Genomic DNA, 26,201 nt, shown 5'->3' with positions numbered 1-26,201 from the left:
AATTCACTTCTTTTTAATAGATAGGCAAGATTGTTGTTCCGACGGATAACTCTCTTATAAAGTTCATTAATGTCTGAAGTCACTACTTTATCTCCAGACCTATAAACAATAGGTCTCAATTCGGGAGGAAGAACCGGTAATAAGCACAAAACCATCCATTCTGGTTCTACATTTGTTTGAATAAAATGTTTCGCCAATTGCATGCGTCTAATCAAAAAAACTTTTCTTATTCGTCTTTTTCTATCTTCCCACTCATCTCCACTATACCCCTCGTCTTCTAATTCCTTCCATTCGACCAAAGAATTCTCTATAATAATTCGCAAATCCAAATCTGCTAATTGTTCTCTAATAGCACCTGCTCCTGTCGCAATTTCCCGATTTCGAAATGTTGCAAAGCCTGGGGTAGAAAAAAAGGGAGAAATGCTGTGGTTACAGGATGCAATTTCCTCTTCGAATAAACCTCGTAATCGTAAAAAAGTGGGTTTTTTAGTGCTGGGCCTAGCAAAAGAGAAATCGCCGTATACTAGGCCCTCCAACTTCTTAAGAGGTTTATCTAAAAGATTCGCGATATAACTAGGAAGACCTTTCAAATACCACACATGAGTCACGGGACATGCGAGTTTGATGTATCCCATTTGATATCTTCGTATCCGAGAATCCACAAATTCTACCCCGCATTTTTGGCAAAATCTTTCGTCTTCGTTTTCAGCTCCGCTCGCTCGAGAATTGCCACAACCGCAAATCCCGCTTTTTATGGGTCCAAAGATTCTTTCGCAAAACAATCCATCTTTTTCTGGTTTATCGGTTTTATAATGAAAAGTAGAGGGCCTTGTGACTTCGCCAACGGCTTCTCCATTAGGTAGGTTTTTGTTAGCCCAAGCCTTTATTTGTTGAGGGGAAACGAGTCCAATTTGAAGTTGTTGATGTTTATATTGGTCAATCATAAAATAGAAATAAGAAAAGAATTTATATTTATTCCGATCAAACTTCCTCCCTATTAACCTGGAAGTTCTTTTCAGATACAAGGAAATGATTCAGTTCTAGAGCCAAAGATCGTAGTTCTCGAACGAGCACTCGAAAAGATTCTGGAGGATCCTCATGATTAGGTATTCTTTTTCCCCAGATCGTAGCATTAAGTATTTCTTGGCGAGCTATAAGATGGTCAGATTTATAAGTAAGTATCTCTTGTAAAATATGAGCAACACCAAATCCTTCTAAAGCCCAAACTTCCATTTCTCCTACTCGTTGTCCCCCTTGCTTGGCTCTTCCTCTAACCGGTTGTTGTGTAACAAGTGAGTAGGGCCCAGTAGAACGCCCATGAATTTTCTCATCAACTTGATGAATTAATTTTAAGATATAGGACTTCCCTATTAGAACAGGTTGCTCAAAGGGGTCGCCTGTTCTTCCATCAAATATTCTGCTTTTTCCCGGGTACTCGGGTTCAAATACCCATGGATTTTTTGTTTCTTTACTGGCTTCATATAATTCTGAAAACACAAGTTTTCTTGAAGCCTCTTGCTCATATCTCTCATCAAAGGGTGCTATTCTATAATGTTTCTTTAGCAGATCCCCCGCTAATCCGAGCGAGCTTTCAAATATTTGTCCCACATTCATTCGGGAGGGTACTCCTAAGGGATTGAAGACCATATCAACGGGTGTTCCATCTTGCAAATAGGGCATATCTTGCCTAGGCAAAATTTTGGAAATGATCCCTTTATTCCCATGTCTTCCGGCTACTTTATCCCCAACTTTGATTTCACGTTTCTGTAAAATATATACACGAACCATTATGTCGAGGGGGTCCCTTTGGATCCATTTCACATCGATAACGCGCCCTCTTCCACCTATAGGTAATTTCAGAGAAGTTTCTTTTGAAGTGGAAACCTCAAGGCCGAATATGGCCCGTAATAATCCAGCTTCTGCGATATATGATGATTCGCTCGCTATCTGAGGCGTTAATTTACCTACTAAAATATCACCAGTTTCTACCCAGGATCCCAACCTAACAACTCCATTTTTGTCCAAATTGCGGAGTAAATGTTCTTCTAGATGTGGTATTTCTTTAGTGATTTTTTCAGCGGAGCCCTGGCTTGTCGTATCCGTCTGAATTTCATATTTCCGGATGTGAAAAGAGGTATAAATATCCTCATATACCAAACGTTCGCTAATTAGTACTGCGTCTTCAAAATTGTAACCTTCCCATGGCATATAAGCTACTAATACGTTTTTTCCTAAAGCAAGTTCCCCCCCAACTGTAGCAGCTCCTTCTGCTAAAATTTGTCCTTTTTTAATGGATTTACCCCGTGGAACCCGAGGTTTTTGGTGCATACAAGTATTTTTGTTAGAGCGACGGTGGTTAACTAAAGGAATACTTATAGTCTTCCCACTACTTGATAAAAGTATCTTATGACTATCAGTAGAAATGATCTTTCCCTCGCGTTCGGCTATAACGGAAACCCTCGAATCTAGAGCTGTTTGGCGTTCCAATCCAGTTCCAACAATGCATTTCTCGGACCGAGAAAGTGGAACTGCTTGGCGCTGCATATTAGAACTCATTAAAGCCCGATTCGCATCATTGTGCTCAATAAAAGGAATGAGAGAACCCCCAATAGAAAAATATTGGAAAGGAAAAATACTTCTAACATGAATCTGTTCCCATGCAATAGTCAAGAATTCTTGGCGGTATCTAGCTGGAACAACCTGTTCTTCCTGAATACCTTGATTCAAGGACAAAGAATTTCCTGCTGCTATCATATAATACTCATCTCTATTTGGTGATAGATAAACCACCTGTCTCTCTTTTTTTTCTTTTGCTTTCTCAGCAGATATTTCATAAAACGGACTCTCTATAGATCCCCACAAGTGATCAATTCTCGCATGAATTGCTAAGGATCCAGTAAGTCCAACATTGATTCCTTCAGACGTGTCAATTGGACAAATACGCCCATAGTGACTCGGATGAATATCTCGGCTCCGAAAACTTGCGGTTCTCCCCGTCAACCCTCCAGGACCTAAACAACTCACTTTTCGCCCATGAACAGTTTGTGTCAATGGATTCGTTTGATCAAAAACTTGAGATAATGGGTATGTGCCAAAAAAGGTCTCATAAGTAGTTATTAATAAAATTGAAGTTGAAGTTGGAGTTACCAAAGTTTGGGGAGTCGGTTTCGATTGACGTATGAATACTCTACGAATAGTTTTTTGAACTGCATGTTGTAAACGACCAAGAGCCAATCCGAATTGATCTTGTAACAGATCCGCAACCGAACGAATACGTTTATTTTTCAAGTGATTCATATCGTCATCGTCAAGTATACCCGTTCCAAATTTCATTCCAATCAAATGATCCGTAGCGGCCAATACATCTCGTGGTAACAAGAATGTATTGTTCTGAGGTATATCAAGATTAAGTCTCCGATTCATATTTCGTCGACCAATCCTTCCTAATTCACATTTTTGTTGAAAAAATTTCTTTTGTAATTCCTCGCATAAGGACTCCGAAAATACCAGGTCCCCACCTACACAAGCAAATTGTTGATAAAACTCCAAAATAGCTTTTTCTTTTGACTCAATCCTCTTCTTCTCCTTAGCATTCGGGAAAGACAAGAAAATTTCAGGGTAGGAAACATTATCTAGAATTTCTCTTAGATTCGAACCCATAGCTGATGATAGAACTAGAATAGATATCTTTTGTTTTCTACTCACGCGAGCCCATATCCTTTCTTTTTTATCAATTGCTAATTCCGATCTCCCTCCCCAATCTGATATTATAGTCCCGGTGTAGATAGAAATTCCCTTATGATCTAATTCCGAGCGGTAGTAAATACCAGGACTTAGCAATATTTGATTGATCACAATTCGGTATATTCCATTTATAATAAAGGTTCCTAAGGAATTCATTATAGGAATGTTTCCGATAGAAATGGTTTGCTTTTGCACATCGAAACCAAAAATTAATCTCGCAGATACATATAATTCGGAAGAATAGGTGAGTGATTCATACACAGCATCTCTTTCTTTTATCGAGGGTTCTAGCAATTGATATCCTTTCGCAAATAATTGAAATGCAATTTCGTGATCTGGATCTTTAATTGTTGGAAACTTGTCAAGTTCTTCTGCCAAGGCTTGATTAATGAACCTAAAAAATCCCTCGAATTGGATCTGACTAAATCCGGGTATTGTGGACATTCCCTCGTTTCCATTCCGGAGCATCTTAATCTTAAGTTTCCTGTTTATCAAAGAAAAATTCCATTATCAGCTCACTCTTCATCAATCCCTACGGATTGATCTAGCAATCATGGAATCTATATTCTGTTTACTGAATCACATGAAATTCTAGGGAACTCCACATACGTATTTCATATATGTATTTCATACATATGAATAGAGACCATTTCGACGAAAATTCTAGTTTACCAGGGGTACAAATGAAATGAAAATGAATTGCTAAAATATTCCTACAAAAAAAATTATGCCACTTATACTTTATAATATTCTAATCAGATTGAATGGCAAAGATTTCTCATTTTATCCCCTTTCTATGAATGTAATAAAGCCGTAATATAATACACTAGAAAGTTTTACTTTACTTCGATTTAGAATAGCGTGCTTACTTTAATTTCTAAAAATAATTTGAGGGTTCTTTTTTATTTCGGATCGGAGTAGTATAATTGCTAGAAAATTAAGTATTTCATTGTGGAATTCTAAAATAAAGTAAGTCCCTTTTTTAAGTACATGCCAATCTAATTATCCACCTCTCCCCATATCCATGCTTTTCTTTTATCGTAATTTCACTTGGGTAGGCCAAGATAGTCAGGTTATACTCTAATATCAGAGCAAATTTCCTTTTTTTATTCAAGATATTTAATTTAATACTTTGAAAAATTAAAGCACGATTCCCCATAGAGATATGTACATAAAGGGGATCTTTGGATAATAATGCTGCTCGGACCTAAAGTTCACCTATACACGGATTAAGCATAAAGCCATAATATTTTATTATGCCATTGAAATTGAAGGGGGGGAGATAATACCGATTTAAGAGTAGTTCACTACTGCAATTCAAAAAAGAAAGAGAATTCTAGTTAATGGTTCCAATTTGTTCTGAATTTTGCAGCCTGTGACTAGAAATCCACTTTTCTTCTTTTTCATCTCAATAGAAAGAAATGGGAAGTTTTATTGTGTTAGCAATGTATGTTTTAAGATAGAATCTATCGAGGAGAATAATCGAAACTGGATCAAAAAAAGCAGGAGTATCTTTTTTGAAAAAGATTGGAAAAAAGTAAGTTTAATTATATTCAAAATAAAAGAAAGGGGCTTTTCGTAAGAAAACGTGGATGAATACTTGCTGTTTTCTAGATTTTCGATCGGATTTTTTGGCGGCATGGCCAAGCGGTAAGGCAGGGGACTGCAAATCCTTTATCCCCAGTTCAAATCTGGGTGCCGCCTGATCAATAAAATACTTAGGTTTTCTAGTACTGATCGAATTCAATCAATTTTTACTTCGCATAAGTTCGGGCAAGAGAGTAACTAAGCCTGCCGATACTGGGTTTAGAGAAACCATACCATAGTTCTATCCTTAAACTAGGGTTAGGGTTTGTTTTGGCGGTAGTGGCCAAAATGGTTATCAATAGGGGTGAGGTAGTGTTTCCTTATTCTTTTATTATATGAATTTGAATTGGTTCTTAATTGATTCGATTTGAGAATTTTTAAATACGAGGATAAGATGTCAGAAATCTTGGTATCCAAAGAAAGGTCCCTAAGGGGCATTCTTCTCTTTTTCAATCTAAGATTCCAGAAGGGACTCCACGAAAGAATATCAAGACTTCCTAATTATCATACATTTTTTTATCGTACATCTTATGTGACCTACATACACTAGAGTAACAAAAGGAATAAAAAATCTTCCTATTCCCGCTTCTTCTATTCAGGACATCATTCCCGTACTCTTTCTTTTTTAAGGTAAGGAAAAAAGGGCTTTATAGTATCGTATTTTTAATGCTCTCTAATTCTACAAGAATTCCTATAAGAATTTGTTAGGAGTAAATTCCTTGAACTGATTGATCCATGGCCTTAGGGCAGAAGCCCTTTTTGACTCTGTACCCTTGATTCCACTATGATTATTGATCAATAGTAGAATAATCCCTTCATAGAAATAGGAGACATAATTTAGATGGATATAGTAAGTCTCGCTTGGGCTGCTTTAATGGTAGTCTTTACATTTTCTCTTTCACTAGTAGTATGGGGAAGGAGTGGACTCTAGGGATACGATACTACTAATTGATTAAGTAATCAAATTGTTGTATCAATTCTTTTTTTAATTGATCGTTTTGCATTAATTATTTTGTCAAACGTTATTCTTTAATCTTTTTCTTTAGTTTTGTTTCACTCCTGTAAGAAACTCTTGTATTGTAAGAAAGAGCCATTATACCAATTAAGAATTTCTACTAGAAATGACTAATGGTTAAAAAAAGTTCTATACATAAGAAAATTAGACTTTCTTCCACGGAACTATTCACGGCATATCACACATTTTCCATTTGTTTTATACTCTTTCTTTATTCTTAGAATAATTTTTATTCTCTTTTGAAGCATCTCGCGGGATATTTAAGCATGAAAGATTCGCTGGTTTTTTCCTTTTACTTTTTACTATAGTCTATTCTTATATTATTTTTCTTTCCTTCCATGGATTCTTTGGTCAAGAATTGTCTTCGATTTTTTTATTTTGACCTGATTGAAATTAAGTGGATGCAATGAAAAAAGAAATTGAATTAGACTACTTAACTATTTCAATCTACTAATCTATTCTATGTAGATTCAAAGATAATATAATAGAAAGACTCTAAAGTGTCGTAGAAAAAACTATATGTAGTTCTTTCTACCACACTTTAAGATTCCAACCAGATCCTTTCATTTAAGACTTGGATTTTTTTTATTTAATCCCTTTTTCATTTCTTCAATGATTAATTGGAATTCCACTTAATTATTTTGGCTGACTGTTTTTACATAAATAATAAGTAAAAAAGAAGTAGGAATTAGAATGAACAGTGCAGTAGCAATAAATGCGAGAATATTGACTTCCATAACCTCTTTATTTTTTATTTTCACAATAACTCGGGATGTAATCCCATGGAGAGGAAAAAGGGGTATCTTGTAAATTCAAGGGTAGGGCTTGCATTCTGATAATACTGAATCAATTCAATATTATGAATATCGGATCTATCAAATCAATTCATGGATGAGAGTTATATAGTATAACATAGGAAGATCCTATATCCATACTAAGACCAAAATGGGTTTTTTGATTGGATTAGGAATTCCCTCTTTTTTAATCCTTTTTTTTCTACTTTTTCTTTTCTATATCTCTAACCCACGAGCTTTCTTAATCTTATACAATTTCTCTTCCTTTTTCTTATAGTTATACATACAATTATGTATGTATTATATGAGCAACTTTCTATGGGTCACATAGACATCCAAATAAGCAGTAGAAGTGAGATGGGGAAAAGAGGTCTGAAATAAAAAGGGAATACAATTTATGTATGGATTCCGGTAAAATACCGGTACTCTATTCCATAACAGTGGAATAGGAAATTAAGATGAGGATGGTATCATCATAAAGAAAGATAGAGTAATATCCTAAAATTCTACTAATCCACATATCGTATGTGTGTCTTTCTTTATCTTTATCGATCGGGAGTAGTGAAAAAAATTCCTATACTCCTTCCCTCCCTCTTTAATGAGAGATGCAAAATAAAAAAGTGAAGTAAGGGTGCCCTATGGGTATTTGATCTTGCTCCCTGCCCCTTTTTTTTCATGGAAAAAGGAAATATGAATTTCTCCATTCATTGAACCCTAGTTCGGGACTGACGGGGCTCGAACCCGCAGCTTCCGCCTTGACAGGGCGGTGCTCTGACCAATTGAACTACAATCCCCGCGGGGTGTATGGCATACCCATTCTTAAATAGAACCATAAGAAGATTCGATTCGTCTGTCGTACTCTAAGAAATAGACGAATCATATACTACATACCCACATATTAATATTATATTATACGTGGGTATAGTGAGAGTGACATAACTAGTATGTCGTGATTTTTTATCACTAAAAATGGATAATAATCCACCCTTCAACAAGAAAAACTCTTTTGTTTGTAAGAAAGGAATGAGAGAGATATGGATTAGAAAAAAAAATCCCCTTTTTTATTTCTCTTTTATTTCTATAGATCAGACATTTTATTTTATGGGAGAAAAACAAAAGGATTTAGTTCATATTCACGAAGCCCTAGATTTTTGGGCCGAGCTGGATTTGAACCAGCGTAGACATTGTCAACGAATTTACAGTCCGTCCCCATTAACCACTCGGGCATCGACCCAGGAAGAATTTATTCTAGGGTTTTTGCTAATCTATGATTAACCTCCTTTCATAATACTCCCTACCCCCAGGGGAAGTCGAATCCCCGCTGCCTCCTTGAAAGAGAGATGTCCTGAACCACTAGACGATAGGGGCATCACTAGACGATAGGGCCATATACAACCGCTCGTGATTATACTATAATCATAGTATGAGCAGTTTTTTTGAATTGTCAATATACTCGAAAAGTATAACTAGATCCAAAGCAAAGAGTTTTTCTAACTTTTCTGCTATGTTTTCATCTAGGATTTTTTTAGTTGATGGTTAGATTAATTCATGGATCATCCTCTACCTTTTAGGGAAATTCATTTTAAATGTATAGAATAAGAATGGATTACTAAAAGGGATTCTAGATTAGTTCAGTACAGGTAGTTATTTTATTGATCTAAGATAAGATGAAAAAGAGTCCAATTTTTTTTTTATTTCCATTCCGTGCTTCATTTAGTGTTCAGACCAAAAATGCATTCATCCCGCACTAAGTCATAAAATTCTCTAAAGAGAAAGCTTCAAAAACAAAGAAAAAAGCGAATCAATTTAGTAGAAAAGTACTCTATCAGATTCGAACCAATGACTTACGTCTTAGCACGAGATTACTCTACCACTAATTTAAAAAGCCCTTTATCGGATTTGAACCGATGACTTATGCCTTACCATGGCATTACTCTACCACTGAGTTAAAAGGGCTTTTTATTTAATTCAAAAATTTGCCACTTTGATTTCCCATTATGGGTCTACTGCATAATGTACATATTATATATATATAATATATAGAGATATAGAGAGAGACATTATGTATAGATTGTATATGTATTGATATCTTGAGAGCTCAAAATAAAATTAAGAAAAAAAAACATACCCAACTCTTCTTGGTTCATGGTTTTCCGTTTCCGAAGGCTAGTAAAATAGGCGGATTCTGGAACCCCAAGGATTCAATGGTATATGGAAAATATAAGATTTCCAATCCTAGCGGGAAAAGGCAGGGAACAGATACCCAATAGGATAGGATCCTTGGGAGGAACTTTTGGTAATGGCCTTGATCCTCTATGCTATTTTTTATGTGTTCTTAGTTCTATTGAACTTTTTTGATTCTTTTAAACAAGAATCTAATAAACTAGCATTGAGTCAGTGGAAAAAAGGAGAGAGAGGAAAGTGTTAAATGGAGAGAGTCGACTAATCATAGACTTTTAGGATCTTCTTTACATCAGGTAAATCTGTCAGCCCTGTCCGTTTTTTTCTTTAAGTTACGACTCTTTAAGTTACAACTCTTTGCTTCTTACTTCTATCAAGCCATAGGGAAAGTCTATGATGAATTTGGAAAACTCATCTCACTCTTACTCTATGGCTCGGACTTAATGGGGGAAGAAAACATCTTCTATAATTTCTTTTTTGTTCAATTCTGGACAAAAAAGAAAAGGAAAAAAGGAATTTATAGGGACAGTGTTACCCCCTATATCCCCTAGTTTATATTGTAGGAATAATAAAACAATTTAGCAGTCTGGCACACTTACGTCCTCGCAAAGTAAATAATGATTATTGTAGTCGTAACCGTAGAATAGGATAGGATCCTAATCAAAATAAATACATTTGGTTCAGGCGCTATTAGCAGGGTAAGAAGAGATTTATTTTACAGACCAGAGGGAGAGGGGCTATCTAAATCCTAAAGTAAAGGCGCGCGATCGAAGTAGAAGTACCAATGGCTCAGTGTCATGAACCTTCTCCATCTGATTCAATAAGGGGGAATTAGCCTCCTTGTCAAATGGCTATCCTTGACAAAGGGTACCATTTATACCATAATATACAATGTAGCGGGTATAGTTTAGTGGTAAAAGTGTGATTCGTTCTATTAATAACTGAATTTGAAATGATATACTTAAGGCATCCTTAAGTTTTTTTTTATATTCCGATGAAAACTTTAGTTCTTATAAAGGATTAAATCCTTTTCCTCTCAATAGCATATTGAGGAAGAATATACATTCTGGCGATTTGTACCCAAAAACTAATTTAAATTGCATCCAAAATAAAAATTGGATTATGATATGAGTACAGAGTCGCGAAGCATAATTTTGCATTGGATTTAAGTATTCCAATTTTGAAAATATGAGTAAAGGATCTATGGATGAAGATACAAAAAAGTTGATTTCCAATCGTAACTAAATCTTCTTTTGTTAAAGGATAAGGAAGCCAAATAGCTAAAAAACGATAGTTTTGGTTTACTAGAACCATCCGCATATTGTTTCAGCTCGGTGGAAACCCAATTCTTTTCCTCAGGATCTCTTGAATGAAATTAGGGAACGAAGTAAGTAGATTAGATGGATTTAGATAGAATTTCTATCTCCTACTCTATAAGGATCATCTAGAAAGCAGAGAGCTTTGGTTCCATTCAAATAGAAAAGCTGACATAGATGTTAAGTGGTGAGAATATCCATAAAGGAGCCGAATGAAATCAAAATTTCATGTTCGGTTTTGAATTAGAGACGTTAAAAATAATCAACCAACGTCGACTATAACCCCTAGCCTTCCAAGCTAACGATGCGGGTTCGATTCCCGCTACCCGCTCCATTCTGTATAAAAGGAGTATTCTATTTGTCTAGACATGTTAAAGGCTTGTATTCAAGCCTTTTTTGTCCACCAGTTTCTGGTACTACAGAGCGGAGTAGAGCAGTTTGGTAGCTCACGAGGCTCATAACCTTGAGGTCACGGGTTCGATTCCCGTCTCCGCACTTAGCAGTCTCTATAAAAGGAGTATTCTATTTCTCTAGATATGGTAGAGGGGCGTATCCAACCCTTTTTTATTCATTAGTTCCGGGCCCTAGAGGGCAAAATTGAGCAATTTGCGAAGCCACTTGCCTTCACAAAAAGAAGGCGCAAGGCTTCTCCCTACCTTGCAGAAAATAAAAATGAAATGAAAGGGACAGTCTACCTCTCCCTTCCTTTTAAAAACAGTTTGCCCGTTGTTTGTCTCAGTTAATACCCAATTTTGGGGCTCTGTTGGCTAGTTCTATTTCTGCCTCCGGAGCGCCCTCTTTTTTTGAGGGGGATGCAAAGGAAGGGTAAATATAGTAAGGGATACGGCACTAGACTAATACTTAATTAATACTTAATTTAATATAAGTAGTTAAACAATTAACTAGACTAAACTTTTTATCATAGTACTTTGATAAATTAAGCGGGCGAGCGGCGGGAATCGAACCCGTATCTTCTCCTTGGCAAGGAGATGTTTTACCATTGAACTACGCTCGCTACGGTATATATTTTATAGCGTATATCCGCTTGGGTCGACCGTCTATGTCTGGGTCGACCGTTTCATTTCATTTTCTATTCTATTATATTAGATATTAGAGTTTTCCTTTTTTTATTATCTGTCAATGAATATTCTAATGGGAATTTCATAATACTGAAAGAGAAGAGCTAGCAATTCGGAACGCAAATTGCGTTTTAATACGTCTCACTATTCGAATTTTTTAAATGGCCTTTATTATTTCTTTTTTATGGGGTTACTAAATATTAACCAAATTTAATTTAAGAAATGAGAGAATTCAGAATAGCTACGAGAAAGACTAGTCCAATCCATAATGATGTACCGGAAAATACAACATTTTTATTATTTGACCAACCATCAGGAGAAGCAAATACAAGGGGTACACTAATTACTAAGACTGAGGAAGTCGCAATTAATGCAAAAACAGCTAATTGGAAAGCAATAGTCATATTTCTAATCCTCCAAGCTACCATCAAATAAAGTTGACTACATATTTGATCCCTCACTTAACCAAAATTGTAAAAAAATACAAGAAGTAGGAGGGGTTTAATCATGAATCCATTGATTCTTCTCTTTAATTAAAATTTATTACTTAACCTCTTTTTTATTTGGATATGGGGGTGAGAGGAGGTTATTTAGTCTTTATTTCACAAGCGGGTATAGCGGATCCTGTATCCGTGTATACAGTATACAGAGATATATCGAAAAGGAACTTGTATCTGATATCTTTCTAGAGGTTAATAAATATTTTTATTTTTTATATGGCTATGTTCTATTTGTAGGAGTAAAATAAGGATTAGGCGGTGGAGAGATGGCTGAGTGGTTGATAGCTCCGGTCTTGAAAACCGGTATAGTTCTAGGAACTATCGAGGGTTCGAATCCCTCTCTCTCCTTTTGCTTATTGAATACGTTTGTTTCTTTCATTTTTTTTTATTCTGTCCCTTATCTTTCTTTCATAAAAAGGAATGAATGGCTCGGCTAGATAGAATAACCGAGCCAGAACAGAAAAAAAGTAGAACAGGTATAAATAAGAAAATCTTAGTTAAGAGGGTTCATGTAAAGAACAGGTTCCAAATCACGATCGATTCCCTTTTCAAAACCTGCTGCAGCAGCTCGGGCTCTTCCTGCATGCCATAAATGGCCCACAAAAAAGAAGAATCCTAGAACAAAATGAGAAGTTGATAACCAACTTCTAGGAGAGACATAATTAACTGCATTGATCTCGGTCGCTACGCCACCCACGGAATTTAAAGAGCCTAAAGGAGCGTGGGTCATATATTCTGCTGAGCGCCGTTCTTGCCAAGGTTGTATGTCTTTTTTCAACCTACTCAAGTCCAAACCGTTGGGGCCCCTTAGAGGTTCTAACCATGGAGCACGAAGGTCCCAAAAACGCATAGTTTCCCCTCCAAAGATAACCTCCCCAGTTGGGGAACGCATTAGATATTTCCCTAAACCTGTGGGTCCTTGAGCGGATCCCACATTAGCTCCAAGACGCTGGTCTCTAACTAGAAAAGTAAATGCTTGAGCTTGAGAAGCTTCTGGCCCGGTGGGTCCATAAAACTCACTCGGATAAGCTGTATTATTGAACCATACAAAACAACAAGCGATAAAACCAAAGACAGATAAAGCAGCTAAACTATAAGACAAGTAAGCTTCTCCAGACCATACAAATGCACGGCGAGCCCATGCGAAGGGTTTGGTTAAAATATGCCAAATTCCCCCAAATACACAAATAAAACCCAACCATACATGTCCACCAATTATATCTTCTAAATCATCTACACTAACAATCCACCCTTCTCCCCCAAAAGGAGATTTTAGTAAATAACCAAATATAACACTGGGACTAAGGGTCAAATTGGTAATTTTTCTTACATCTCCCCCCCCAGGGGCCCAGGTATCATATACACCGCCAAAATAAAGAGCCTTGAGTACTAGAAGAAAAGCACCTAGACCTAACAAAATTAAGTGAATACCCAAAATTGTAGTCATTTTATTTCTATCTTTCCAGACATAACCAAAGAATGGAAAAGATTCTTCAAGAGTCTCGGGTCCCAGAAGCGCGTGATAAATGCCACCGAAGCCTAAGACTGCGGAGGAAATTAGGTGAAGTACGCCAGATACAAAGTATGGAAAAGTATCTAGAACTTCCCCCCCTGGCCCTACTCCCCAACCTAGAGTAGCTAAGTGTGGAAGTAAAATCAACCCTTGTTCATACATGGGCTTTTCTGGTACGAAATGGGCCACTTCAAATAGGTTCATTGCTCCGGCCCAGAATACGATTAATCCGGCATGGGCTACGTGAGCTCCAAGTAGTTTACCGGACAAATTGATAAGTCTGGCATTCCCAGCCCACCAAGCAAAGCCGGTGGTTTCTTGGTCACGACCAGCTAAAACGAAAGTTCCATTAAAGAGCGTTTCCACGTGGTAGAACCTCCTCAGGGAATATAAGATTTTCATGAGGCTGATCCTGAGCTGCCATCCACGCACGAATACCCTCGTTTAAAAGAATATTTTTGGTGTAGAAAGTCTCGAATTCAGGATCTTCCGCTGCACGGATTTCCTGGGAAACAAAGTCATAGGCACGTAAGTTCAGAGCCAAGCCAACTACGCCAATAGCACTCATCCATAAACCGGTGACGGGTACAAATAGCATAAAGAAATGTAACCAACGTTTATTGGAAAAAGCAACACCAAAGATTTGGGACCAAAAGCGGTTAGCAGTGACCATTGAATAAGTTTCTTCAGCTTGAGTTGGGTTAAAAGCACGGAAGGTATTTGCACCATCACCGTCCTCAAATAGAGTGTTTTCTACGGTTGCTCCATGAATAGCGCATAGCAGAGCCGCGCCTAATACTCCGGCAACTCCCATCATATGAAATGGGTTCAACGTCCAATTATGAAATCCTTGGAAGAAAAGGATGAATCGAAATATCGCTGCTACGCCAAAACTCGGCGCAAAGAACCAACCAGATTGCCCCAGTGGATAAATAAGGAATACCGAAACAAAAACAGCAATTGGACCAGAGAATGAGATTGCATTATAAGGCCGCAATTGAACAGACCGAGCAAGTTCAAATTGGCGTAACATGAAACCTATTAGTGCAAAAGCCCCGTGGAGAGCTACAAAAGTCCATAGACCGCCTAATTGACACCAACGAGTAAAATCTCCTTGTGCTTCTGGCCCCCATAGTAGCAACAAAGAGTGTGCTAAACTATTGGCAGGGGTAGAAACTGCTGCGGTTAAGAAATTACAACCTTCCAAATAGGAACTTGCCAATCCATGGGTATACCAAGAAGTTACAAAAGTTGTCCCTGTAAACCAACCCCCTAAAGCGAAATAAGCACAAGGAAAGAGCAATAGGCCAGACCATCCTACAAAAACGAAACGGTCCCTTCGTAACCAGTCATCCATAGTATCAAATAGATCATTTTCTTCTTTAGGAACTCTACCAAGGGCTATAGTCATAGTGATCCTCCTATTCAATTACTTCAACCATTTCCGAGCACCTCATATCACTTTCCAAGGCATATGATAGTTTTATATCTGTGGACGATTTCTTTCTCGTTCAATGCCCTTTTTCAATGGTCTCGAAGAGAGAAATTTTCCATTTTTATCTATGGAGTCACAACCGAGGTCGTTGTAAATCCATGAATTTGATTCGATTTGTTTTTCTTATCTTATACTTATAGAAATAAACCTTTGAATTCAGCATTATTCCAAGACTCCTATTTCAAAGTCTATCTTTTAAGGGAAAAATGAAAATAAAAGTAACCCCTTTTTTCCCATTCCCTCTCTATTGCATGGGGGGAAGAACTAAAATGGAGGATTCTGAAAAAAAAAAGGACCTTCGAAATCAATTTTTATGTGTAGCGCAAAGGAGTTGCGATTTCTTCTTATTCCTATAGAACATCTAGTAACAAGAATATGAAATCGTAAATAGCGAAAAATTCTTGTCTTGCGCGGTCTAAGTCTAAGGAAATACGAAAAATTCGCTTATACAATTTCATCTACATCGAATTTATATATCAGAATAGCGGATAGAGGCATCATTCAAGGAGTCAGGTCTACTTACTTTATGCTTCTTTCCAATTTTATGGTGGATTTGATAAGAACCCTTTTTGCTTTCTTGATAAATAATCGACAAAAAAAAAAAAAGCGTTTTTTTATATATAGCTTGTTTTATTATAATTATAACAAGTCCTATATGGAAATGCCCGCTAAAGAGAAAATCTATTTGATTGTCTCTCGGTCAATATCGATTTTTACAAAGAAAAAACAAGAATTTTCTTCTTTTTTTTATTAACATTAAGAAAAAAGAATATAACTAAAATGGAATTGGCAATATAATTTTTATAGACTTTTGAAAGAAAAAAAGGGGTTTTTTGCAACCGTTATTTCTTATTTCTTGCCTATATCATATCACGGAAACCTTTCGCTTTGGAACGTGGAGAGATGGCTGAGTGGACTAAAGCGGCGGATTGCTAATCCGTTGTACAATTTTTTTGTACCGAGGGTTCGAATCCCTCTCTTTCCGCTCCCTTGGATCATTTGGGACTTTCAAACTGGAAAGAATTCTGACCCCCGGATTTTCTCATAGATAAATGTACGAAACAAATCCAATTTGTAAGAAAAAAAAAAAATTGAATTTTTACTCCTCGCGTCCAGGATTCCGTCCTGGATCATTAGATAAGAATCCAAAGATAAAGAGTGAAACAAAGAATATCACTACTGTATAAACAAAAAGTTTGAGAGTAAGCATTACATAATCTCCAAGATTTTTTTTTAAGGAATAGATTACCAGTTTTTCCTTACCACACACGGATCCACTAGGATGGTTTTTTTTGATACCTAAAAATGCAAAAATGAATTCTGGAAAAAAATTGCAAGAATTCATTTATAATAAGAACTCTTATCAATAGCAAAAATAGGGTTAGGTGGTATTGAATAGGTATTGTGTAGGTACCTAAAGGTACCTGCTCAACCTAGGTGCAGGGGAGTAGAAAGGCTGATCCAAATTTATTGCTGTAGCTACCCATTCAATGTAGAATAATTTCAATTTTAGAATTGAGGGTTCATAATATAAAAATATAAAACTTCTCGGCTTTTACCCATTTTAATTTTTTTTTTTGGAATGAACACATCATTCAATTTGGCATACAGAGTACTAAAGATTTCATCGAAAACTTACAGCAGCTTGCCAAACAAAGGCTAATAGAAAAAAGAATAGAGGTATAACAGGCATAATATCCACGATTGGATTGAAAATAGCATAAGCTTCGGGCAATTTGGCAAAGAAAAAACTAGTAGGATAAAGAACAGAATTAAAACAGATACAGGTTAAACTAAGTATATTAGGCATAACAAGCATTTCATTCTTGTAGAGTAAATAATTGGATTTTGATTGAGTTATTTTTTTAAGGGAAAGAAGGAAAAGGCAGATTCAAAATCTTTTTTTCTTCGGACTTTCCCAAACACAAAATACCTCCTTGTATTCGCACTCTCAAATGAGAGTGGAATAAATTCGACTTTCATATAATATCTTAATAGAATTCCATGTAATGATCAATGCATTTTTTTGATTCTATATTATCTGCATGTGTAGAATACTAGCAAGAGAATATCTCTTCTTTATTTATGTAATTGAAATGGTATTGACGAATAACAAATAAACATAATAGTGTTTATTAGTGTCGCATAAAACCCGAAATGGGGCGTGGCCAAGTGGTAAGGCAGCGGGTTTTGGTCCCGTTACTCGGAGGTTCGAATCCTTCCGTCCCAGATTGTTTCTGATGAAACAAACGGTGAAATCATATAGTACTCCGTATGAGACAAAAGTTTATTAAAGAGAATAATGATATCTTATGTTTTCTCAGAAAACATAATAAAGTCTTAAGTCCAGTCAAATTGACTACCTTTATTTTCATGAAAAAAATGGGATCTAGCAGGCACATTCAGGATATGCCTCTACTATGATCACTTAATAATCACTTAATAATCACTTAATCATATTTTTTTCTTCCTTTTGGTCTTCGAGTCGAAGAAGTACCAAAAACAATTAACTACCAAAAACTTTCAATCTATTCATTGGAATAGTTTATTTAGTTATTATAGTTAATTGTTTTTGGTACGGAAAAAATATATTACTAATAGAATTCTAATTCTAGTAATTAAATGAATTAAACTTTTTTGGAGGTTGATAGTTTATTTATTGAGGAAGAGTCAATCCTTCTCTTCTCACTTCAAGATTGATCATCTCGAGCCATCCGTTGAGGGTGGAAATTTAATAATAAATAAGTTTTAAGCAAACTTGTTTAGTCGTCTTTTTCTATGTTTCATTCATATGATAGAATTCGAATATGGGTTTAAATAAATTGGATCTTGGCGGAGGCTTCCCGGATAAATACTTACTTTCTTTTATCCATATTGCTCCATAGATAGCAAGTTTTAATTTTAATTAGTATACAAAAAACAAAACCAATGACTATTCATGATTCCATCCATATTGGATCAATTTTCTATACCACTTTGCAATGAAAAGAGGAATGTTTGTTATGGTAAAACTTCGTTTAAAACGATGTGGTAGAAAGCAACGTGCGACTTGAAGGACATGATCGATTGTGGATTTTGCTATCCATCATTTTCCATAGTAATGAAAATGCTCTTGGCTCGACATAGCCTGTTCTATTCGTTCCGAACCAAATTTGCGCAGGGTTTAAGTAACATAGTACACGATGGAGCTCGAGAGGACAGAGTTTATTTTTTATCAAGGGAAAGAATCTAGGGTTAGTGAAAACTAATAAATTAGGCCAACTTTGTCAGTCTATCCTTAATATAGAAATAAATCGAAAGGTTAAAATACGAAGAAAGTCCAATAAAAGTATATCAGAATCAATCCCCCTTATTAGATTTCTATAGAAGAGATAAATGCTTTATCGAAGGAAATAAGAAAAAAGGGTATGTTGCTACTCTTTTGAAAGAAAAAAATAGGAATTCCCGAAGTAATGTCTAAACCCAAGGATTTCACAAATCAAAGATAAAGGATTCCAGAACAAGTAAACACAATTTTCAATTGTCTCAACAACAGAGTTGGATCAGAATAAGGAATAAAAGTCAATTCGTTCGAAATGAGACAAAGAAAAGAGTTTAAAGACGACTCAAAAATTTTTGAAGGATTTTGCCTTCGAAGTTTCTCAGGCAGAATTAGCCAACTTGAGTCATGAGTATAAATGAAATTTGTTTTTTCTGTAAGGAAATTAATGGACGTCATAGTCTAATTTCTATTATTATCGACAGAAATTCGAATCATTTTCTCGAGCCGTATGAGGAGAAAACCTCCTATACGTTTCTAGGGGGGGCGTTGTTTATCTACATCTATCCCAATAAGCTGTCTATCGAATCGTTGCAATTGATGTTCGATCTCGAAGAGAAGGAAGAGATCTTCGAAAAGTAGGTTTTTATGATCCGATAAAGAATCAAACTTGTTTAAATGTTCCAGCTATTCTCTATTTCCTTGAAAAGGGTGCTCAACCGACAAGAACTGTTTATGATATTTTAAGGAAGGCGGAATTCTTTAAAGAAAAAGAAAGAACTTTGAGTTAATTGAAGAACTAAATGAATAAAAAAGTAGGATAGGAGAAGATTATTAGTATTCCTCGTTGTCTAATTATTTAGACACAATTTACCTCTTTCTTAATCCTATTTGGATTTATATCGTGCCAATCCAACATAAGCCCCTATTTTATTTACTTTTTCTATCTAATTTGTTTTCTTACCATTGTATTTCCATTGACAAAGGTCTATTGAACAAATAGAATTTGTAGATAGATGGGTCTCTTTATCCTCACTCCATATTTAATTTTTCTGCTTACACTTCGCTCAAATGATAAGGGTGTTCCTCTTGCATGTATTCTCATACAATATAATATATATTTTTTTTAATAAAAATCGCTAAAAAAAGGAGAATTTGGCCATCGTGATTAGGGTCGCTCTTTTTTTTCACTTTAGTGGAATTTAACCGGACCTGTTCGTTTTGCCATTTGAGTGTTTTTCATGGTCGATAAAATCTTTCTTTTGATGTCTTGCTAGTTCAATGTTTTGACAGAAGCGCGCGGTGTAATTCCATTGATTTTTGGATTTCGATCGTATCTAAGATCCTTTTTTTATCTGGGTTGCTAACTCAATGGTAGAGTACTCGGCTTTTAAGTGCGACTATGATCTTTTACACATTTGGATGAAACAACAAATTCGTCCAGACTCTTGGTAGAGTCTAGAAGACCACGACTGATCCTCAAAGGTAATGAATGGAAAAAATAGCATGTCGTAATAAAATCAATCTTTTTTGAATGGAATCCAAAATTACGATTTTCTGGGTCTAGTGAATAAATGGATAGAGCCTGGCTCCAATTCTGGTAAAATAAAAAGCAACGAGCTTAACTTCCTAATTGGAAGGATTCCCCGCTCTAATTAGACGTTAAAAATAGATTAGTGCCGGATGTGGGGAAAGGTTGGGTTTTCCTATGAGTGGACCCTTTATTTTTTCTTTTTTTTTAGAAATCCTAATTATTCTTGATTATGGATTGAATAAGGGATGTTATGGATTGAATGTGTAAAAGAAGCAGTATATTGATAAAGAGGCTGTATTCCAAAGTCAAAAGAGCGATTGGCCTGCAAAAATAAAAAACTTGTTCTGTTCTTTTTTGTAATTTAGAACAAACATAAACTAATTCGGTAGAAAAGGAGCGGAAAAAGATCCGTGGATTAGACTCCCTTTCTTTCCAGGGTTTGTATTAAAAATGCAACACCCTGTTCTGACCATATTGCACTATGTATCATCATTCGATAAACCGAGAAATGCTTCTTCTCTCTGATTCAAGTAGAAATACAAATGGAAAAATTCGAAGGGTATTCAGAAAAACAGAAATCTCGTCAACAATACTTTGTCTACCCACTTCTCTTTCAGGAGTATATTTATGCATTTGCTCATGATTATGGATTAAACGGTTCTGAACCTGTGGAAATAGTTAGTTGGAATAACAAGAAATTTAGTTCACTACTTGTGAAACGTTTAATTATTCGAATGTATCAGCAGAATTTTTTGGATAACTCGGTTAATCATCCTAATCAAGATCGATTATTGGATTACAAAATTTTTTTTTATTCTGAGTTTTATTCTCAGATTCTATCTGAGGGGTTTGCGATTGTTGTGGAAATCCCATTCTCGCTACGGGAATTATCTTGTCCGAAAGAAAAAGAAATACCAAAGTTTCAGAATTTACGCTCTATTCATTCAATATTTCCCTTTTTAGAAGACAAATTTTTGCATTTGGATTATCTATCACATATAGAAATACCCTATCCTATCCATTTGGAAATCTTGGTTCAACTCCTTCAATACCGTATCCAAGATGTTCCATCTTTGCATTTATTGCGATTCTTTCTCAACTACTATTCGAATTGGAATAGTTTTATTACTTCAATGAAATCCATTCTTTTTTTTCAAAAAGAAAATAAAAGACTAGTTAAATTCCTATATAACTCTTATGTATCAGAATATGAATTTTTCTTGTTGTTTCTTCGTAAACAATCTTCTTGCTTACCATTAGCATATTCTGGAACTTTTCTGGAACGAATCCACTTTTCTAGGAAGATGGAACATTTTGGGATAATGTACCCTGGTTTTTCTCGGAAAACCTTATGGTTCTTTATGGATCCTCTTATACATTATGTTCGATATCAAGGAAAGGCAATTCTTGCATCAAAAGGCAGTTTTTTTTTGAAAAAGAAATGGAAATGCTACCTTATCAATTTCTGGCAATATTATTTCTTTTTTTGGACTCAGCCGCGAAGAATCCATATAAACCAATTAGCAAACTCTTGCTTCGATTTTATGGGATACCTTTCAAGTGTACCAAAAAGTCCTTTGTTGGTAAGGAATCAAATGCTGGAGAATTCATTTCTCATAGATACTCGAATGAAAAAATTCGATACCATAGTCCCCGCTACTCTCCTCATAGGATACTTATCAAAAGCTCAATTTTGTACTGGATCGGGGCATCCTATTAGTAAACCCATTTGGACGGATTTATCAGATTGGGATATTCTTGATCGATTTGGTCGGATATGTAGAAATCTTTTTCATTATCATAGTGGATCTTCGAAAAAACGGACTTTGTATCGACTAAAGTATATACTTCGACTTTCATGCGCTAGAACTTTAGCTCGTAAACATAAAAGCACGGTACGAACTTTTATGCAACGATTGGGTTCGGCATTTTTAGAAGAATTTTTTACGGAAGAAGAGCAAGTTTTTTCTTTGATGTTCACCAAAACAACTCTTTTTTCTTTCAGTGGATCACACACTGAGCGTATTTGGTATTTGGATATTATAGGTATCAATGACCTGGTCAACCCTCTTAATTAATCATTAGACAAAACTAATAAACAGGAAAGGGTTGATAAATGATCAAGAAAAAACTTTCATATTTTTCATTCTGAAATGTTCCTTTTATTATAATAAAGAGTAGGTGAATCAACTTACTAATTAAAAAATTAGTAGAACTTCCTCTTTGGAATAGAATATTGGCTATTTCTACATAGGGAAAGTCGTGTGCAATGAAAAATGCAAGCACGATTTGGGGAGGGATTTTTCTCTATTGTAACAAGGAAGAATTATCTACTCCATCCGACTAGTTCCGGGTTCGAGTCCCGGGCAACCCATATAGAAAAGACCCATCAAAGTTTTTAACTTTTACTCACTTCATTTACAAATACAAAATTATTGGTTTGGTTAATTTATTTATATGGATAGCCAATCTTTGGGCTGACTTGGTTGACATTGGTATATAGTCTATGTTATACTGTTAAATAACAAGCCTTCTATTATCTATATTCTAGTTAATACGTGTGCTTGGGAGTCCTTGCAATTTGAATAAACCAAGATCTTACCATGACTGCAATTTTAGAGAGACGCGAAAGTACAAGCCTGTGGGGTCGCTTCTGCAACTGGATAACTAGCACTGAAAATCGTCTTTACATCGGATGGTTCGGTGTTTTGATGATCCCTACCTTATTGACCGCAACTTCTGTATTTATTATCGCCTTCATCGCTGCCCCTCCAGTAGATATTGATGGTATTCGCGAGCCTGTTTCTGGTTCTTTACTTTATGGAAACAATATTATCTCTGGTGCTATTATTCCTACTTCTGCGGCGATCGGATTGCACTTTTACCCAATTTGGGAAGCTGCATCTGTTGATGAGTGGTTATACAATGGTGGTCCTTATGAGCTAATTGTTCTACACTTCTTACTTGGTGTAGCTTGTTATATGGGTCGTGAGTGGGAACTTAGTTTCCGTCTGGGTATGCGTCCTTGGATTGCTGTTGCATATTCAGCTCCTGTTGCAGCTGCTACTGCTGTTTTCTTGATTTACCCTATTGGTCAAGGAAGCTTTTCTGATGGTATGCCTTTAGGAATCTCTGGTACTTTCAACTTTATGATTGTATTCCAGGCAGAGCACAACATCCTTATGCATCCATTCCACATGTTAGGTGTAGCTGGTGTATTCGGCGGTTCCCTATTCAGTGCTATGCATGGTTCCTTGGTAACCTCTAGTTTGATCAGGGAAACTACTGAAAATGAATCTGCTAATGAGGGTTACAAATTTGGTCAAGAGGAAGAGACTTATAATATTGTGGCTGCTCATGGTTATTTTGGCCGATTAATCTTCCAATATGCTAGTTTCAACAACTCTCGTTCTTTACACTTCTTCTTGGCTGCTTGGCCTGTAGTAGGAATCTGGTTCACTGCTTTAGGTATTAGTACTATGGCTTTCAACCTAAATGGTTTCAATTTCAACCAATCTGTAGTTGATAGTCAAGGTCGCGTTATTAATACTTGGGCTGATATCATCAACCGTGCTAACCTTGGTATGGAAGTAATGCACGAACGTAATGCTCACAACTTCCCTCTAGACTTAGCTGCTGTTGAAGTTCCAGCTATTAATGGATAAGGTTTTTCTGCTAACATATAAGAATTTTTGAAGAAAGAAAAGACAAAAATACCCAATATCTTGTTCTAGCAAGATATTGGGTATTTTGAATCTTTTTTTTCTTCTTAATCTTTCTATTCAGAATTCAGTTAACGACGAGATTTAGTATCCTTTCTTGCATTTTCATAACTCGTAAAATGCCGAGTAGGCACGAATTCTCCCAATTTGCGACCTACCATAGGATTTGTTATGTAAATAGGTATATGTTCCTTTCCATTATGAATCGCAATTGTATGGCCAACCATTGTGGGTAGAATGCTAGATGCCCGGGACCACGTTACTATTGTTTCTTTCTCCTCCTTCATATTGACCTTTTCTATCTTTGCCAATAAATGATGAGCTACAAAAGGATTCGTTTTTTTTCGTGTCACAGCTGATTACTCCTTTTTTCCTTTTTAAAGAGTGGCATTCTATGTCCAATATCTCGATCGAAGTACGGAGGTCAGAATAAATAGAATAATGATCAACGGAAAAAAGAAAAAAATCCTTTAGCTGGATAAGGGGCGGATGTAGCCAAGTGGATCAAGGCAGTGGATTGTGAATCCACCATGCGCGGGTTCAATTCCCGTCGTTCGCCCATCGCATTATTGCAAATTCCAAAAATGCAATTTTCCATATTCCTAGTTACGTATTTACTTACGGCGACGAAGAATAAAACTATCGCTATATTTTTTCCTTTTCCTAGTTCTTCTTCCAAGCGCAGGATAACCCCAAGGGGTTGTGGGTTTTTTTCTACCAATGGGAGCTTTCCCTTCACCGCCCCCATGGGGGTGGTCCACAGGGTTCATAACTACCCCTCTTACTACGGGGCGTTTACCTAGCCAACACTTAGATCCGGCTCTACCCAAACTTTTTTGGTTCACCCCAACATTACCCACTTGTCCGACTGTTGCTAAGCAATTTTGGGATACTAAACGGACCTCCCCAGATGGTAATCTTAAAGTGGCCGATTTACCCTCTTTTGCAATGAGTTTCGCTACAGCACCTGCTGCTCTAGCTAATTGCCCACCCCTTCCACGTGTGATTTCTATGTTATGCATGGCCGTGCCTAAGGGCATATCGGTTGAAGTAGATTCTTCTTTTCTCTCAAAAAACCCCTTCCCAAACTGTACAAGCTTCTTCCAAAGCATACGGCTTTCTAGATGTATATGACGATCTCTAGACAGATGGATCTTATATGAATCATATGATGAAGTACCACATGAGTGGATATATAGGAAAGGAATCCAAATCTGCCGAATCGCTCATGTTATGATCTTCTACATCCTAGGTCTCTGCGTTCCGTCATCTGGCTTATGTTCTTCATGTAGCATTCAGATCGAATGACTCTATGAAATTACGTCGATACTTCCACATATTATGGGTAACGTAGGAGACATCCCTATTTTCCCCCGGGGGTCTTAATTACCACTGCTTAGCTTTCAATTTGCCTCTGACCATCAAATTAAATGTGAATAACCCGTCCTCCTCTCTTTGAAACAAGGGGCGCTTCCGGTTCTGTGCGTGCTTCAAACAATTTTGTCTTCTCCATATTACCATATCTCTAGAGTCAATAATTTTCTATGAGGAACTACTGAACTCAATCACTTGCTGCCGTTACTCAACAGTTTTCTGTTGAGGTCTATCCCGTAGAGGTAGTCAAATTGGATCAGTGATCGATTTCTAGGTTTCGTCGTAAACCTAATTGGTTACTTCCAATTACGTAAATCAATAGTTCAAACCGCACTCAAAGGTAGGGCATTTCCCATTGATATAGGAACTTTTGTACCAGAAACAATAGTATCTCCAATTATAGCCCCTCTGGGATGTAAAATATATCTCTTCTCACCATCCCCATAGTGTATGAGACAAATGTATGCATTTCGATTAGGGTCGTATTCTATGGTTACGATTCTACCAGATATGTCTTTTTGATTCCGTCGAAAATCTATTTTACGGTATAGGCGCTTATGACCTCCCCCTCTATGCCTTGCGGTAATGATTCCTCTGGAATTACGACCTTTACCACAACGGTGCCGTCCATGGATCAAATTATTTCGTGGATTGGATTTCACTTGCCTGTCTACGGTTCCCTTGCGTGTGCTCGGGATAGGTGTTTTGTATAAATGTTTCGCCGTATTATTAAGTATTCTCCTTTAGTTTTTTTCTCTATCTAGAAGTGGAATAGAATAACCCGGTTGAAGGGTAATGATCATACGTCTGTAATGCATTGTATGGCCCAGAATAGGTCCTATTCTTCTACCTTTTCCAGGTAGTCGATGGCTATTCACAGCTACCACCTTAACACCAAAGAAGAGTTCGACCCAATGCTTTATTTCTGTCTTAGTGAATCCCGATTCGACATTAAAAGTATATTGATTCTTTCCCAATAAACGAAGACTTTTTTCTGTAAATACTGCGTATTTGATTCCATCCATAAATCGACTTTCCCTCCTATGCTCTGAGTTCCAGTATCGATAAGAATTCGAGTTCTTATTGTT

The 26,201-nt window shown here is 36.4% G+C and overlaps 5 protein-coding genes and 7 non-coding genes across 12 annotated transcripts in view; 6 read left to right on the top strand and 6 right to left on the bottom strand.

The window, feature by feature from the left end:
* Positions 1 to 235: 235 nt before the first annotated feature.
* On the bottom strand, positions 236 to 11,476 carry LOC123422690 (DNA-directed RNA polymerase subunit beta). The gene has a single exon (XM_045107714.1). The coding sequence runs from the start codon at positions 4,210 to 4,212 to the stop codon at positions 982 to 984; it is 3,231 nt and encodes a 1,076-aa protein (XP_044963649.1). The 5' UTR covers positions 4,213 to 11,476; the 3' UTR covers positions 236 to 981.
* Positions 5,378 to 5,448, top strand: TRNAC-GCA. Its single transcript has one exon. It is a non-coding gene; the product is annotated as a tRNA-Cys (tRNA).
* Positions 8,293 to 8,374, bottom strand: TRNAY-GUA. The gene has a single exon. It is a non-coding gene; the product is annotated as a tRNA-Tyr (tRNA).
* TRNAT-GGU lies at positions 9,025 to 9,096 on the bottom strand. Its single transcript has one exon. It is a non-coding gene; the product is annotated as a tRNA-Thr (tRNA).
* TRNAM-CAU lies at positions 11,060 to 11,133 on the top strand. The gene has a single exon. It is a non-coding gene; the product is annotated as a tRNA-Met (tRNA).
* Positions 11,477 to 11,581: 105 nt separating the features above from the next.
* TRNAG-GCC lies at positions 11,582 to 11,652 on the bottom strand. Its single transcript has one exon. It is a non-coding gene; the product is annotated as a tRNA-Gly (tRNA).
* Positions 11,653 to 12,476: 824 nt separating this feature from the next.
* TRNAS-UGA lies at positions 12,477 to 12,564 on the top strand. The gene has a single exon. It is a non-coding gene; the product is annotated as a tRNA-Ser (tRNA).
* Positions 12,565 to 13,948: 1,384 nt separating this feature from the next.
* On the bottom strand, positions 13,949 to 15,144 carry LOC123422692 (photosystem II D2 protein). Its single transcript, XM_045107716.1, has one exon. The coding sequence runs from the start codon at positions 15,138 to 15,140 to the stop codon at positions 14,079 to 14,081; it is 1,062 nt and encodes a 353-aa protein (XP_044963651.1). The 5' UTR covers positions 15,141 to 15,144; the 3' UTR covers positions 13,949 to 14,078.
* Positions 15,145 to 16,121: 977 nt separating this feature from the next.
* On the top strand, positions 16,122 to 16,209 carry TRNAS-GCU. The gene has a single exon. It is a non-coding gene; the product is annotated as a tRNA-Ser (tRNA).
* Positions 16,210 to 20,559: 4,350 nt separating this feature from the next.
* LOC123422691 (maturase K) lies at positions 20,560 to 22,188 on the top strand. Its single transcript, XM_045107715.1, has one exon. It carries the CDS (start codon positions 20,560 to 20,562, stop codon positions 22,093 to 22,095), a length of 1,536 nt encoding a protein of 511 aa, XP_044963650.1. The 3' UTR covers positions 22,096 to 22,188.
* Positions 22,189 to 22,531: 343 nt separating this feature from the next.
* LOC123422693 (photosystem II protein D1) lies at positions 22,532 to 23,718 on the top strand. Its single transcript, XM_045107717.1, has one exon. It carries the CDS (start codon positions 22,621 to 22,623, stop codon positions 23,680 to 23,682), a length of 1,062 nt encoding a protein of 353 aa, XP_044963652.1. The 5' UTR covers positions 22,532 to 22,620; the 3' UTR covers positions 23,683 to 23,718.
* A 68-nt stretch (positions 23,719 to 23,786) lies between these two features.
* LOC123422696 (50S ribosomal protein L2, chloroplastic) overlaps positions 23,787 to 26,201 on the bottom strand; it is a 2,594-nt gene continuing 179 nt past the window's right edge. The window contains exons 2-3 of the mRNA XM_045107720.1: positions 25,448 to 25,854; positions 23,787 to 24,784 (exon numbers count right to left, since the gene is read on the bottom strand). Of these exons, the coding sequence (XP_044963655.1) occupies positions 24,354 to 24,784; positions 25,448 to 25,854 (838 nt within the window). The 3' untranslated portion in view covers positions 23,787 to 24,353. The remainder of the gene's footprint in view (positions 24,785 to 25,447; positions 25,855 to 26,201) is intronic.

Source organism: Hordeum vulgare, unplaced genomic scaffold (genome assembly GCF_904849725.1).
Source record: "Hordeum vulgare subsp. vulgare unplaced genomic scaffold, MorexV3_pseudomolecules_assembly, whole genome shotgun sequence".
In the NCBI taxonomy this organism is placed as follows: Eukaryota; Viridiplantae; Streptophyta; class Magnoliopsida; order Poales; family Poaceae; genus Hordeum; species Hordeum vulgare.
This window is presented reverse-complemented; position numbering and strand designations above follow the sequence as displayed.